This window comes from Apium graveolens, chromosome 6 (assembly GCF_009905375.1).
Source record: "Apium graveolens cultivar Ventura chromosome 6, ASM990537v1, whole genome shotgun sequence".
Lineage (NCBI taxonomy): Eukaryota > Viridiplantae > Streptophyta > Magnoliopsida > Apiales > Apiaceae > Apium > Apium graveolens.
This window is the reverse complement of record NC_133652.1, coordinates 249,930,975-249,947,764: the sequence shown is the minus strand read 5'-3', so window position 1 is coordinate 249,947,764 and position 16,790 is coordinate 249,930,975. Positions and strand designations below refer to the sequence as shown.

The 16,790-nt window shown below is 33.3% G+C and overlaps 2 protein-coding genes across 2 annotated transcripts; both read left to right on the top strand.

Annotated features, from left to right (window-relative positions):
• The first annotated feature begins 701 nt into the window (after window positions 1-701).
• LOC141665888 (uncharacterized) lies at window positions 702-3,733 on the top strand. The gene is made up of 6 exons (XM_074471872.1): window positions 702-816; window positions 932-1,151; window positions 1,383-1,682; window positions 1,841-2,003; window positions 2,146-2,539; window positions 3,033-3,733. The coding sequence occupies exons 1-6, from the start codon at window positions 702-704 to the stop codon at window positions 3,731-3,733; spliced, it is 1,893 nt and encodes a 630-aa protein (XP_074327973.1).
• Window positions 3,734-3,766: 33 nt separating this feature from the next.
• On the top strand, window positions 3,767-4,558 carry LOC141665887 (uncharacterized). Its single transcript, XM_074471871.1, has one exon. It carries the CDS (start codon window positions 3,767-3,769, stop codon window positions 4,556-4,558), a length of 792 nt encoding a protein of 263 aa, XP_074327972.1.
• Window positions 4,559-16,790: the final 12,232 nt, after the last annotated feature.

The window sequence follows — 16,790 nt, the reverse complement described above, 5'->3', positions numbered from 1 at the left end:
AAGAATGGACAAGTTCAGCTCTCACCTGAGAAACAACCTCCCGAGCCACTAAGATCATTACTATATGGAAGCGACATGACAATCCACTTCAAGTTAAACCATCGTCTTTACAATTCATTATTTGCGATGTGTTCCAGTGGTGGTAAAATAGATCACAAAATTAACAATGGAGGATCACCCTATTGCTTTAAGGTTAAAGGTCAAAATCTTCACCTTCTTGGTAGTTTGCTTCCGGCAGATGGTGAATCTTCCAAATTTTGTCAAGTATACATCTATGATACTGAAAATGAACTGGAGAATAGAATGAATCTAATTGGTGGATGCAGAGATGAAATTGACGACAGCATTGTTGAAGCTTTGATGAACATGTGAAATCAACATAATGAATTGGTTAGGCAATTTCATACTGCACGTGAGCGCTTCAAAGATAATGAACATGATGAGTTTAGATTGGTTCTCTTATTTTCTCAATCAGCGAGTGGTCATCCTAATATAATTGGACCAACAGATGAGGTTGGAGGTCTGATAGTAAGTACTAATGGAGATTCATTAGGTTTTCGGGATACAATTATGGAGACGCGTACAAAATCACTTCAGAGGGTTTGGGAAACTGACATTTTTTTATGCAACTCCAGTATCCACTTTTGTTCCCACATGCAGATGAAGGTTTTCATACAAAGATTCCATTAAATAAAACAATAATGTCGAAATCAGCCGATATAAATCCCGATGATAATGATTTTGAAAACAAACATCGAGAATATGTTTCTATGAAAGAATATTATTGTTATAAGTTGATGATTCGCCTTTCTGAAGGTATACGGTAACCTCTCATTTGAAAAGTTTTTTCCAGGATATGTTTACCAGCTTCATCAAATTGATCAGAATTTGTCATATACCACATTACCTAAATCATTTTTTTGTGTGTTAGGGTTGGCTCTGCATTTATCAGGTTATTTGTGGCAACAATATGCCATTGATGCCTTTTGTGAAATTGAACAATATCGGTTTGATTGGGTTACTACTCACCAAATAACTATAAGGTCGGATCTGTATACTTTTATCCGAGATGCTTTGCGTAAAGGTGATCACGATCCCAATTATGTTGGGAAAGCTGTTATATTACCAGTATCCTTCACAGGTTCGCAAAGGTATATGTCACAACATTTTAAGGATGTACTTGCATTATGTAGGGCTATTGGACACCCTTCTCTTTTACTGACAATGACATGTAATACAAAGTGGCCTGAAATAACCGAGATGATGAGTGTCCAGAGTTTTTAAACTCAAGTTGGATCAGCTAATGCATTTGATAAAGAAGAAAAACTACTTTGGAAAATGCATAAGTGGTATTTTTTTATTAAACTTTCCTCTTATTACAGTTTAGAAACTCTTTACTCTGAGCATTTAATTCTAACGCATTATACAGTTATGCATGTAATAGAATTTCAGAAACGGGGTCTTCCACACATGCATATGTTGATTTGGCTACACCCGGATTCGAGGCCCAAAATAGTTGCTCAAATAGATGCTCTGGTGAGTGCTGAAATACCTGACAAAGATACAGATCATGTTGGATATGCCGCTGTCAGCAATTACATGATTCATGGGCCCTATGGAGTTGACAACACCTATTCACCTTGCATGGTTAAAGGAAGATGTATGAGACACTTTCCTAAGAGGTATCATACAATGTTATAAATAGAGATTTTTTATATTTACACGGTTTAAATTAATCAATTTAAAATAACATCATATTAATATATTTAGGATCGTTGCCATGTAATTCCTACAGAATTGGATAATTTTTTAACAGGAAATATCGGTACATTCAATGCAGGTTCAATGGTAACACGTATATTGATGATTGTGGTTTTCCCATTTATCGCAGACGCAACACTGGAAGAAGTATAAAAAATAAAGGTGTTTTTTTAGACAATAGGTTTGTTGTTCCATTTAATAGAGATATATTGGTTCTTTTTCAATGCCATATAAATCTCGAGGTATGTAACAGTGCTCAGTCCCTTAAGTATCTATTCAAGTATTGTCTTAAAGGTCATGATACTGCTACTATGGTCCTAAAAAAATAAATCAACGCCTGATAGTAGTGTATCGAAGAAGCAACCCTGTTTAAATGAAGTAAAGCAATATCTTGATGGTCGTTATGTTTGTGCCTCTGAAGCAGCATGGAGAATATTTGGTTTTGATGTACATTCTCGGTGGCCATATGTTGATAGATTACCTATTCATTTACCTGGCAACAAGTACGTCAATTTTAGAACAGGTACAACACTATCTGAAGTTGTTCAGCAAGCTGATAGTAAAAGGACAAAACTTGAGGCTTGGTTTGAAGCTAATAAAGAATTTCCAGCCGCTCGAGATTTTACCTATGCTGAATTTCCTATGCATTTTACGTGGCTACCCCGAGATTGTAAATGGAAACCTCGCCAAAGAGGTGATGTAGTTGGCAGATTAACAGAAGTACATGCTACTGGCGGTGATTTGTTGTATCTCCGCATGTTACTTATGCGGAGAAAAGGTTTCATTTGACGAGCTAAGGACGATTGGAGGTCATGTTTTTGAAAGTTTCAAGGAAGCATGTGCTGCTATGGGGCTTCTTCAGATCGACAGTCAATGGCATGAAGCAATGGTTGAGAATTCGCACTCATCTCTTACGAAACAGCTCCGTGAAATGTTTGTTAACATTTTGGCATACTGCTCAATCTCTGATCCACTGTTTTTATGGAATGCTCAGTAGAAATGTATGCCTGATGATATCATCCTCCTAAAACGTAAAGAATGTCGTAATGGGAATTTACAACTCCCAGATTATGACATTCATAATTTTGCTCTTGCGGGTATGACTATCTTTAAATTTGGCATTCATTCTCAATATTTATATCTTTTTCTACTCTTTTCCAGTTTTTTTTGCGATGAACGGAGTATAAAACAATCTGTATTTTCTATAATCACATATTTTGATTACATAATTTGACTAAAAACGTTAAACTATTTTACAATTATTCTTACAGAAATTGAAAAACTTCTGAATGATATTGGAAATAGCTTAAAAGATTTTCCGACAATGCCCTATCCTCCAGAAGTCTTTCTTTACAACAGTGGCAATGGTTTAATTGCTGAAGAAACAGGTTACGATAGAGAGCAAATGAAAAGGCAACATGATGAGAATTATATAAAGTTGAATAGAGAGCAAAAAGAAGTGTATGAGGCTGTTGTCGAAAGTATGAATTCTAACAAAGGCGAACAGTTCTTTGTCTATGGAAGTGGCGGATGTGGGAAAACATTTGTTTGGCAGACACTTCTATGTCGCCTTCGTTCTGAGCGTAAAATTGTTTTTCCAGTAGCCTCATCAGGAATTGCAGTTGTTTTGTTAGATGGTGGTAGGACAGCTCACTCACGCTTTCATATACCTATCATTGTAGATCAATGCTCTGTAGCTGGAATAAAGCACGATATAAATCTTGCTGAATTATTACAGAACACAAGTTTAATAATTTGGGACGAAGCACCCATGCAGCATCGACATGGTATTGAGAGTGTTGATAAATGTTTAAGAGATATTATGGCTCATATTGATCCCAGTAGATCATCAAGGCCATTTGGTGGAATAACTGTTGTATTTGGTGGAGATTATCGCCAAACACTACTGGTTATCCCAAAAGCTTCCCGAGGAGAGACCATTGGATCAACACTGAATCGATCAAAGCTGTAGGATTTCTATAAAGTCTTCATCTTACGTCAGAACATGAGACTTCATTCGGGACTTTCAGATGAGCGCAACAAGATAATTGCTGAATTTGCTAAATGGCAGCTTGCCATTGGAGATGGCAAGGTCCATAACATTACTGAGAATCCTGGAGATGATGGTTTGGTAGAGTTTGAAATTCCTGAACAGTTTATTGTTCACGAAACAGATAATCCAATTCAGTCTTTATTTGACATAACCTATCCAGATTTTCTGTCGAACATGTCTTCTTACGATTATCTTAGATCCAGAGCAATCCTTACTCCTACAAACAGTCTGGTGGATGATATAACTGATTTTGTGATTGAGAAAATTCCAGGTAAAACTCATACCTATTTCAGTCAGGATTCCATAGATGACAATAGAGGGGAGGATAATGATTTTGATACCGTCTTTCCAGTAGAATACCTGAATTCAATTAACATGTCGTGCTTTCTAAATCATGAGTTACAGATCAAGGTTGGTTGTACCGTGATGTTAATGCGGAATTTGAATCAGATTCTTGGTTTATGTAACGGTACACGAATGATAGTCACTGCATACAAAAAAAATTCTGTAGAATATGAGATTCTTTGCGGTTCGAATGTTGGATCAAAATACCTTATACCAAGAATTGACATGGTTCCAACCGACACCAAATGGCCATTTGAATTCAAAAGAACTCAATTTCCCTTGCAACTCTGTTTTTCCATGACCATTAACAAAAGCCAAGGACAGTCACTCGATACTGTTGGATTGTATTTACCGAGATCAGTGTTCTCTCATGGTCAACTGTATGTAGCTGTTTCATGAGTAACTTCTCCAGAAGGACTTCATATTCTGATATTAGATGATATTGGATGTTATTCAAACATTACGTCTAATGTTGAATATGAGGAAGTATTCTATAAGTTACCAAAGCTTGACTATATTTGATCTTATTTAAATTCAACTTTGGTTTTTCCTCCTCTATACAGATTATTTATACACAAATTTAAAGTTTGATTTTACCTGATATAATCCATGTCCATATATGTTACTAATAACAACTTTTATTTGTATGAAGTTACCAAAGTAGATGTAATAACTTACATCTTGATGTTGCCATTTTGAACTTATCCATATATGGAATAATGTCAATCAGATATGTATTATACAGTTGTCTCCTATTTCATCAAGAAGATTTGTATATATTTGTTTTTCCATTTTTAACGAAATTTCATTGTTCATCGTGATCAACAATATCATTTGTGTATTCAAATAACATAATTATTCAAATTTTTTTTGTAAATTTTAAGAGATATAATACCTATTTAATTTATAATAGTTGTCATTCATTATAATTGTAACAAAAATCAATTATTTCTCTTATTATATTTTAAAATCTGTGTGTTGATACACGTTCATATTACCTCCATTACTCATAATCAACATATATAAAACCATAATGTATTGAACACTTAATCCTTCGATATCCCACTATCACAAACCATGTCCGAGGGTGAGTATGACAATCATGTTTGAATTTATTACATCAATGTTAATGCTATGTGTTTGAGCAGTACTAATTACATGTCATAATTGATAAAACATACAAAGATGACTAACATGTCATGTATGATGTGTTTATTTTATAGGAGTTACTTTCAGTTGTCTATCATCTCTTGATCATACAACAAGTGACTGGCAGGTTAAAGTACGCATGATTAGAGTTTGGCGTACCTTTGGCAACATGGAAAATATTACAGAAGGATTAAATTTGATTCTTCTTGACAGAAATGTAAGATCTAAATTTATGAAAATATATTTATTGAAAAGCCGATTATTACACATTTTAGTATTAATTGTGACAATCTTACTATTTCAGAATGTACGATTGCATGCTTTTATCCCTTTGAAGTTACTAAGTGTATTTTCACAAACCTTTGTCGAAGGGAATATATTCGAAATAGTACACTTTCGATGCGTACGAGGTCTGAAAACAACAAGTGAAAATTCCTCACCGACTAAAATATACTTTTCACAGTCAACTATAGTAAAACATGTCATCGGTGATGATTGGAGTGTTCCATTACAGAAGTATCATTTTGTGAGCTTGTAAAACTTTACTAATAATGTTGGAAATAATTATTCTCATGATGGTCTTGATGACTCTCCTCTTGCCGCATCAGGTATGTCACCAATGTTATTTTCAAAATATCATTTGATTAAAGTAAACTGATATTTTCTTACACATATTTTTACGGACAATGAAATACATTTGTTATTAGTAAATAACTTGGTATACTTTTGTATTTTAGATATAATTGGAGTTGTGTACCAAGAGATCCACTGTACGACTGTACATACGGTTTATGGCGAATCCAAATGCCTGAATTTCTATGTTAGTGATGGCATCTCCAAAGTTGAAGTTAAAATTTTGGGAGATTTAGCCAAAGAGGGGAATGAATTGTTTTACCATGATATTCAACAACCGATAGTTGTTATACTATCACTCTTTAGACAAGAAATAATTTCTGGTATTTATTTTGATGCTTCTATTGGTATATATACTTATTTGTTGTCATTCAGGTTATAAGAAAATGATTATAATTAATACATACTTTATTTATACAGGACGTGCTTTCATAACAAATCTGCCCTTTTCTGCAATTTATGTAAATCCTGACATTCTAGAGGTGGAAACAGTGAGGAATCGGTATACATACTACTATATTTATTTATGCTAATTTCTCTTTTGTTTACTTAATTATTTAATTTTCCCTATTATTGTATTGTGTTATATGTAGGTATTTGTAATGTTGGATAAATGATTTCAACCTTTTGTTAAAGATCAGCAGAAGGATGAGTGACTATAATATATGTAGGTATTTATTTACAATAATAAGTAATTTATTACTGTAATTATGGAATCTATTGAAACTGTATTTGTTATTCTAAGTTTATTATGTCGAATTTTAATGTAATTTTTATTATCGTAAACAAGTAGCATGCTTACAGTTTCACAGATATATAACAGTTTAAGAAGACTAATAAAAGACCTATTTAAATATGACGGTAGCCTCATGATACATGTAGTCTGCATATTCAGGCCTTATCGTCGCACTTAAACCCAACCAGTCATTAGGTTCATGTTGATCAGTACCTTTGAGTCTACAAATCATTAGCATCAAATCAAATATAGCAAAATAATTCACAAAATAACATCAAAGTTTAAGGCATCTAAGCCATGAATATTCCTTCAAACAAAAATTCCAGGTGGTTTAATGACATGATTGTAATGTCTGCAGTTCTAAACTTCAACATTGAATACAACACCGTCAACATTGTCTGAGAAATTAAAAATCAATATGTCCGCAACCTTTAGTTTGTTATCGCTGCTGAATTTGTTCCATCCAGCTGAAAATCTCGGAACCCCATTAGAAAGGATAATGCCAATTTTCCAACTTTTTGTATTTCTGACCAATGTTACCTCATCACCAGCTTTGAAGGCATGATGGAATGGATGGATTTCTTTAGGAATGTGCTACAAATGAAACAAATGTAATATTGGATTAAACTTATGAGAAGTTTTCAAATTAATGCAGAAAGAGTGTTTATTAGCATTTCACAAATTATTAGTTTTGTAAGTAATTTGAGATTGTACCACTCTGTGTGAGCTATTATCCATATTTGATGACTTCATAATTGATATGAATTGAACATGAGCACCTTCTTCAATTTCAGCTTCCATATCCACCAAGTGATTTCCTATTTGATCATGGAATTTATAATTTCATCATATAACCATCAAAACATATTATAAACATGTTTATAAAAAATATAACAAATAAGACATGGTTTTAGGCGGTTCTTGCCATTAGTCATAAATCTCTCAATGCCGTCGCTATCAACAATTTCAAGTGTAAATTGTCATGCTCCTGTATGATAGAAAGTGACCTTATCATAAGGTTGTATATAGTTTTTTCTTATTAAAGGCATTAGTCCACCAAGTCTCTCATCACTTCTGGTGTAAGTTCTTGTGTAAATCTCGCCATTTTGCAAATCAAAGGTTACTGTTCTTAGGATATTAGTGTCAAACCGTTGTGCAAGTGAAGAAGGTATTGCCTATAAAATAAACAAGCTGTCTATATCAATTTATAATTCACTCTAAGATGTAAACTCTTAACCAAATTATGTCTTGGCGGGTGTAAATCTTTTTGCTTACTGGAGGGGGTTCGGTTACTGCAGAGTTAGCAAAAAGGGCTTTGTGTTCAGGTGTGAGAAGATGATCTGCTATAAGCATGAGAAAACGAGCATAGTAACATGATACCCTACAATTTGTAGAATGATCACGTAAAGCAGTAGTGAGACGTCTCAAGAGAATGGGAAAAAGTAGTTTGCCAAAATTGATCCTTTGATTGAAAACAACCGCAAGATCAATATACTACAGAGTGAAAGTGATGTTGTGAAAGTTGAATTAGCAACTTGTAAAAATAGTAGCATCTTCTTCTTCCACATAACATAATTTTCTTTATCGAAAAGTGGACTTTTAACGGTTCCAACTTTTTGTGTAGTCATTATGAATTTTTTGAGTGAATAAAAAAATCAAGAAGTGAAAGAAACACAAAAGTCTAGGATCTAGATTTGTACGTTAATCAGAAGGCTCTGATACCAATTGTTAGGTCCCAATTTGTTTGTAGAAGGGGGGGTTGAATGCAAACAATACCGTTTAATCGAATAAAATGCGGAATAAAAATGTGAAACAAAATTCAAGTTAAATAAAACTTTTATTAAACTTGAAAGGTGTTACAACTACGGTATCGGTTACAAGGGATTAATCTCAAATCAATTATTACAAATCTAGAATAAATTCGACATGAACTTTTTCTATTTTTGCAATTAAAAGATCAAATGCTAAATGCGATTTGAGATTAAGTTCTAGGGATTTTAATCCGCTAGATTGATACACAAGAACAAGATAAATAATTCTAGTGGATTGGATTTAACTTTTCAATCTAGAATTTTGATCTTGAATAAAGCAGATGAAAAATAAAATGTTGTGCCTTTGATTTCTGCTGTGTTCTTGACTTGTGTTTTCTGTTGAATTATTGCATGAATGTCTTCTGCTGTGTTTTTGTTGTTTAAGTAAACAGAACAATCCAGTTTTACTCAGCAAGACTTTCGGCAAGACAATCAAATGAACTGGTATGACAATCCATTTGAACTGGTAGGACTTTCGGTGAGACTATCCTCTTGAACTAGCAAGACAATCCCAATAGCTAGCAAGACAATCAGAATGAACTAGCAAGACTTTCGGTATGACTATCAATTGTCATACCGATTGTCATAGTAGTTCAAATCACATTGTCTTACTGAATTATTAATAGATTTTAATCTAATAATAATTCTGAAAATCCTTAATATTAATTCTGAATTAATTAATCAATTAATTCAATTAATCAATTAATTCAATTAATCAATAAATTAATCTTTGCAGATATAATTTATTTTCTTAATTAAATTATTTGACTTAATTAATTAATAGAGAATTAATACTAATCTTGAGCAGCAACCATTCTTATGAAAATCTTCTGAAAATTACTGTCAATTATGAATCAATTCCACCACTTCAATGTTGACACTCGATGTACTGTCTAGTTCATGAGTGACTAACTTCTGTGACGTTTCTTCAAGCCTTGACCTTGATACTTTTGATTTTCTTCAGATTAAATCCTTGTAATTAATTGATACCCTGACGAGATCTCTGTCACTTGATTAAATCCACAATCTTGATTTATATCACTGAGGCTTGATCAATTTCTTGAGCTTCTTCTAGTGAATTAAGTCTTCAAGTCTGTAGATGAATAATATTTCTTAACCCTTTGACAGATGTTACTGTGTGAGATCTCTCTGACGATAGATCCACTATTTACTTATTACATTCTTATTTGAGTTGAGTTATATCCTCGAATATACAAATAGGCTATGCCATATGCCTTTCAATCTCCCCCTATTTGCTTGTTAGACAATAACAACAAATACCTAGAGGATAACTCAACTAACAAATAAGAAAAAGATATAAACAGTAATGCAAAGTAAATAGCAGAAAAGTTCTGGATTATATTTAACATTTTCCAGATTCCAAAAGAAATTTACAAGTGAATACAAGATAGATGTTCCTCTAGCCTGAACATATAACTACATTAGACTATCTTGATTCATAAAGCTCTAATCATATTACATTGAGTTTTGAGCTAATTGACTTCAGTTGTCTTCTCTTCTGACTTCACCTTCTTCTAAATCTTGAAGCAACTCTTTGTCAAAGACACGATCCTTTTCTGAAGTGAAGCTTGCTGGTCTGACTGGTTGAACTCCAACTGACTTCAGCTTATTCTTGATCTAATTGTACCTTTTAATATTCTTTTCACAATAAGCTTGAATCAAATCAGCAGCTTGAGTCTTCAACATGGATGAATATCCAGCAGTTCTTAAATGATGTTCCATCCAGACCAGATGCTTAGCTGAGTAGTCTTTAAGAGATTGTACATCTAGCTGACAGATTTGAAGACAATCAGACTTAAATAATCTCACCTGATGAGGATTGTTGACCACTTGAGGACTAGCCCTGCTGGCAAACTCTTTAAGCCTTTCTCGAAGAACTTCATTCAATTCTGAGCTTCTTTTTACCTTGTTGAGAAGAACCCAAATCTCTGACAAAGAACGATTCTCAAACAGATGAAGTGACACCTTGAAAGATCCTTCACTCTGACAATATACAAAAATGCTCATCTCATTTAGGGATCTATCAAAAGCAGCTGTGACCTTGAGACTTCAGTCTTGATAGCATTCATGTACATGTCATTGTTAGGATTTGAGATTTCCAGCTTGTCAAGAAGATGTAGGAACTGTCTATCATTGTTAGTGCTCAGCTAAGGCATATCAAGTACTCTCCTAGCTTCATCCCATTTTTCACCAATCTTCAGTCTGACATCTCTTCTCCTTTCTTGAGCCTTAATGTCATGAAGACGTTGCTTTTGAAGAGTTTCTGTTCTTTGTATGTCTTTCCTCATGTCAATGATCTGGGAGACCTTTTTGAGTTCAACTTCTTTTCTTTTCATCTCTGACTGCTGCTGCTGAAACTCTTTCTCAAAGATAGGATCCACTGTAGCTTCCTCTTCCCATTCTCCAAAATCACTTTCCTCTTCAGCATCAAATAAACCATCTTTATCTTCCAAGACTGGTTCAGTGTGAATGTCAAAAATATCAAAGTCATCCTGTTCTCCACTGTAATAGACATCATCAGCCTTTCCTTTGTCCCCAGTAGAGGTATCTTTTTTTTTCCCCTTTCCACTACTCTCTTTCTTCTCCCCCTTAGTTGAGGGATCCTCTACTGACTTTCCCTTAGATCCTCCATGACCTCCATCACCTCCCGAGCCTGAGCCTCCACCAGACGGCCCTTCAAAGTAAGTCCTTTGTTCTTCATTGGGACAGTGAGAATTTTTGATCATGTAGTACAGGTGCTTCATCCCTTCATTCAGATGTTCCATACCTGTCTCTATCTTCAGAAATCTAGAGGAATCCAGTGAATGATTCATTTCAACCAAATCTTCAAGAGAAGTCATCCTTGTATGTAGAGAGCAGAAGTCAGAAATGTCATCAGCTGATAAAGTTGGAGTTTCCTGAATGGAATTGAGCTTTGGTGTGACAGTGTTCTTGAGATCTGAGATATCATTCCTTATGAGTGCCAGCTGATTGTTGACAGAGGTGGAAGAAGAAGACCGTTCAACCACTTGTGCTTTAAATGCTTGAGCTTTAGCTTGACTTTTAGCAAGTTCTTCTTTTAGAGCAGCAATTTGAGCTAACAGGTTTACAGTATCAGTGTCTGTGTGTGCTCTCACCTGAATTTCACTCGTGTTTGGTTCACTCACCTCACGTGCTTGTGTTTCTCTCAATATAATTGCTCGTGAGGAGTCTTCCTGTTGCTGTTCTTCTGTACCTGCAGTTAAAATCACCCTAGCCTCTTCAAGAGAGGTCAGTGGTGGTGCAATGGGAATTCGCGAGTCCCGATCCTCAGTCAAACCTATCATTTCATGTGAAATAGATGTCTGAATTACTTCAGGGATAGATTGACCGAGTTGCCCTCCACTTTCTCCAGATAAATCTGCGAGTGGAGAATCCCGTGAGGGAGCCAGAGGTGTTTGATCTGGGAGGGGAGAAAATGACTCTATTAAGGGTGGCTGAGAGTCAGGTTTTCCCTCAGAAGCATGTGACTGCTCTTCTGCCGTAACTATGGCAGGCACTGTAACAGACTCTATGTGCACTCCTCGCTCTGTGTCCTGAGTATCATCTGTGGGTATGTATGGTTCCATTGTGAGTAATGGAATTGTGCTTGACTCAGTACACGATGCCATGGCCCTATGGCGAATTTCAATAGATTCATCCTGTTGAGAGAATGTCTCTAGTAACTGTTCATTGGCCATTTCAAAGTCCATGTCCTGTTGGGAGGACAAAGATGGGCTTTCAGATGCCTCAGTATAAGTTCTTCTTTTCTTTGGAGGAGGCAGAGCTGGGGGTTCACTCACATTTAACAATGCACTACTTCCTATTAACATTCTGGGTAACATTTTAGACAGTGGGGGAGAGGTTGAGATAGAATGTGACTCTGTGTTTGGCTCTATGACCTGGGATTGAAGCTGTGGTTCTACAACTTCATGGTCAGCCCTATCAACCACTGGGGGTCTTTCAACAGAAGTTGGAATGGAGTGAGAGTGAGGAATTACTACCTGTAAAGGAAGAGCATTTGATGTTGGAGGAGCCTGGGTGGCTTGAACCACGGGAGGTTGAAGTTGCTGTTCATGACCGGGAAGATTGAAAATAGGTAAAGGAATATAAGTGGCCATGAAAGCAGATACAAGTACTGGAACTTGCATGAATTTAAAGGTTATGTCTTGGCGGGTGTAAATCTTTTTGCTTACTGGAGGGGGTTCGGTTACTGCAGAGTTAGCAAAAAGGGCTTTGTGTTCAGGTGTGAGAAGATGATCTGCTATAAGCATGAGAAAACGAGCATAGTAACATGATACCCTACGATTTGTAGAATGATCACGTAAAGCAGTAGTGAGACGTCTCAAGAGAATGGGAAAAAGTAGTTTGCCAAAATTGATCCTTTGATTGAAAACAACTGCAAGACCAATATACTGCAGAGTGAAAGTGATGTTGTGAAAGTTGGATTAGCAACTTGTAAAAATAGTAGCATCTTCTTCTTCCACATAACATAATTTTCTTTATCGAAAAGTGGAATTTTAACGGTTCCAACTTTTTGTGTAGTCATTATGAATTTTTTGAGTAAAATAAAAAATTCAAGAAGTGAAAGAAACACAAAAGTCTAGGATCTAGATTTGTGCGTTAATCAGAAGGCTCTGATACCAATTGTTAGGTCCCAATTTGTTTGTAGAAGGGGGGGTTGAATGCAAACAATACCGTTTAATCGAATAAAATGCGGAATAAAAATGTGAAACAAAATTCAAGTTAAATAAAACTTTTATTAAACTTGAAAGGTGTTACAACTACGGTATCGGTTACAAGGGATTATTCTCAAATCAATTATTACAAATCTAGAATAAATTCGACATGAACTTTTTCTATTTTTGCAATTAAAAGATCAAATGCTAAATGCGATTTGAGATTAAGTTCTAGGGATTTTAATCCGCTAGATTGATACACAAGAACAAGATAAATAATTCTAGTGGATTGGATTTAACTTTTCAATCTAGAATTTTGATCTTGAATAAAGCAGATGAAAAATAAAATGTTGTGCCTTTGATTTCTGCTGTGTTCTTGACTTGTGTTTTCTGTTGAATTATTGCATGAATGTCTTATGCTGTGTTTTTGTTGTTTAAGTAAACAGAACAATCCAGTTTACTCAGCAAGACTTTCGGCAAGACAATCAAATGAACTGGTATGACAATCCATTTGAACTGGTAGGACTTTCGGTGAGACTATCCTCTTGAACTAGCAAGACAATCCCAATAGCTAGCAAGACAATCAGAATGAACTAGCAAGACTTTCGGTATGACTATCAATTGTCATACCGATTGTCATAGTAGTTCAAATCACATTGTCTTACTGAATTATTAATAGATTTTAATCTAATAATAATTCTGAAAATCCTTAATATTAATTCTGAATTAATTAATCAATTAATTCAATTAATCAATAAATTAATCTTTGCAGATATAATTTATTTTCTTAATTAAATTATTTGACTTAATTAATTAATAGAGAATTAATACTAATCTTGAGCAGCAACCATTCTTCTGAAAATCTTCTGAAAATTACTATCAATTATGAATCAATTCCACCACTTCAATGTTGACACTCGATGTACTGTCTGGTTCATGAGTGACTAACTTCCGTGACGTTTCTTCAAGCCTTGACCTTGATACTTTTAATTTTCTTCAGATTAAATCCTTGTAATTAATTGATACCCTGACGAGATCTCTGTCACTTGATTAAATCCACAATTTTGATTTATATCACTGAGGCTTGATCAATTTCTTGAGCTTCTTCCAGTGAATTAAGTCTTCAAGTCTGTAGATGAATAATGTTTCTTAACCCTTTGACAGATGTTACTGTGTGAGATCTCTCTGACGATAGATCCACTATTTACTTATTACATTCTTATTTGAGTTGAGTTATATCCTCGAATATACAAATAGGCTATGTCATATGCCTTTCAATATATGATATATGTAATGAAAAACATTACATGTAAATAGAATATCATGCTAATTTATGGAGATCTGTGCACCTATATTTGAGTACATTGGAATTGAACTCGACATTGTCTGTTATCTGTAGTTTATGATAGTAAATAATCGATTAGGCTATTAATTGCAAGTTCATATTGGATCTAATACTTCAATGAAGAATAATACGATGAAGAGTTCATGTCAGTCAAAACACAACTTCTACTACATGTTTCATTCAATATAGTCTGTAAATCAATGTATATAGATCAGAAGAAACAAAATTGCATACCTGTTTATGTCTGATATTGGTTTTTGATTGTTCTTCTTGATTCAGAATCTCACTTCTCCTCAGCAATTTACTCTATTTTTTTTGCTCTCTAACAATATGTGTTTTCCCCCTTTTTAGCCAAGTATCCACTATATTTTTTTTGTAATTAATAATTGGGTTTTACTTATTTTAGTTTTAGGTGATTATATAATTCATGATTCATTATTAAATAATAAAATTATTTTATATTCAAGTCACGAATTAGTTTTGTATGATAATTGATAACAAATGTTATTTTAAAAATATATTTAAAACATAACTATTTAATATATGCAATTCAAGAATAAAATTCCCAAGGATCTGCTTTTTTCAACGATAATTTTTTTTTAAAATTATTTACTTAAATATTTTGATATTTACATAAAAAGGAGAAACATATTGTTATACATGAGATTTATATACTCCCTCGGTCTATTCCAATTTGTTACGGTTCTGATTAACTGTCAAACACGTATTTTAATATACATAAAAATTAACTTATATAAAAATTATACTTTTTACAATTTTCCTTTTTTCGAGAAAAAGTTGAAAGTTTCAATTTTTATTTAAAAAATTAAAATTGTAAAAAAAAAAGAATTCTAATTTATATACAACTTAAAAAGCGTGTCGGACGAGCTCTAAAAAATACAAGCAATCGCAAAGGACGGAGCGATTATCTGTTATGGAGCTTAAATATGACACCATCTAGCATACTATAGTTTTACTAGCTTGATATAATTATATTGAAAATATACATTAGAACTCGTGTTATGGTTATTTTGAGAAGGACCGAATTGTATTACTATATGTAAATAGACCTGGCAAAATTATTCTGGAACTGAACAACCAAGCCGAAATTCATGAAACCGAAATCCGATCTGAGATTTGAATCATATAATCCGATAATTATCCAAGAACCAATTTAAACTGATCCGAAAAATACCCGAATCGAATATGACCTGAAATAAGCAAATTTATACTTTAAACAATTTTATGTGTATGATAACATACTTATTTAATTTTTTTGTAAAAGTACATTAAATTATATTAAAAATACTAAATTTAAAAATATATATTTAAAATCTCAAAAATTGAAAAATAAATAAATTAGCAACCGAAAATATCCGAACCGAATTTAATCCCAACATAATTTTGTCCGATCTTAATCCAATTTCTTCCTGATTTTAATCCGAACTAGACCCTTTCCGAATCACATCCGATACGATCCGAAATGTCTTAAAATATATCATAATTCGAATGCAGACCCGATCCAAAATTGATCCGATCTGAAACCGAACTGATTATCTGTAATGATACAATAGATATTTTAAATTTCATTTAACTTTCTAATTAAAAAATTAAAAAAATATTGGAAAACCATATTTGAATTATTTTTTGTATAAAATATTAAAAATTTAAGATATATATGTTTTCTAAGTGTAAAATTTCACTTTGTTAATGATAAAATTACATTATTTCGTTAATTATATGATCACATACCCTTAAATTTATAGATTTTGTTATTTTTATATAGTTTTGAGCAAATTTTAACGAATTTGGTTGTTATACTTGGTTATCACATATCAATGTATATGTCAATGTGATTTATTTTCACTAAGATACTTTATATTTCCAACAAATGTACGTGTGACCGTTATTTGCTAATAATGATACAAAATAAAGTACGTGATTAAATAAACTGAAAAAAAAAGAATTTACTTTCAAATATTAATTACAACTACACATTTATATTTAATCGTCATAAATAAATAATTGATCCAACATTGAAATTTATTTTGAGAGTACTGCTTTATACTTAGTAATATATATTCAATTAAAATATAATCTTATTGAACTATAAAATATGTTTTTTTTAGAATAACTATATAGTATGTTTGTCCTAACAATAAAATAATAAAGTTACATAACCCCGTTATATTGCCCCGTTTGGTTGTAACCCCATTTTATCCCCAAATCCTTGCTTTCACACTGCAAGCCATATACCTTG

Bases quoted from the DNA above. Each gene is read 5' to 3' on its own strand.
- LOC141665887 (XM_074471871.1), top strand. From the start codon at position 3,767: ATGAGACTTCATTCGGGACTTTCAGATGAGCGCAACAAGATAATTGCT.
- LOC141665888 (XM_074471872.1), top strand. From the start codon at position 702: ATGTCGAAATCAGCCGATATAAATCCCGATGATAATGATTTTGAAAAC. The intron at 817-931 runs GTATACGGTAAC...TTTGTGTGTTAG, and splicing joins GATGATTCGCCTTTCTGAAG to GGTTGGCTCTGCATTTATCA. The intron at 1,683-1,840 runs GTATCATACAAT...CATTCAATGCAG, and splicing joins ATGAGACACTTTCCTAAGAG to GTTCAATGGTAACACGTATA.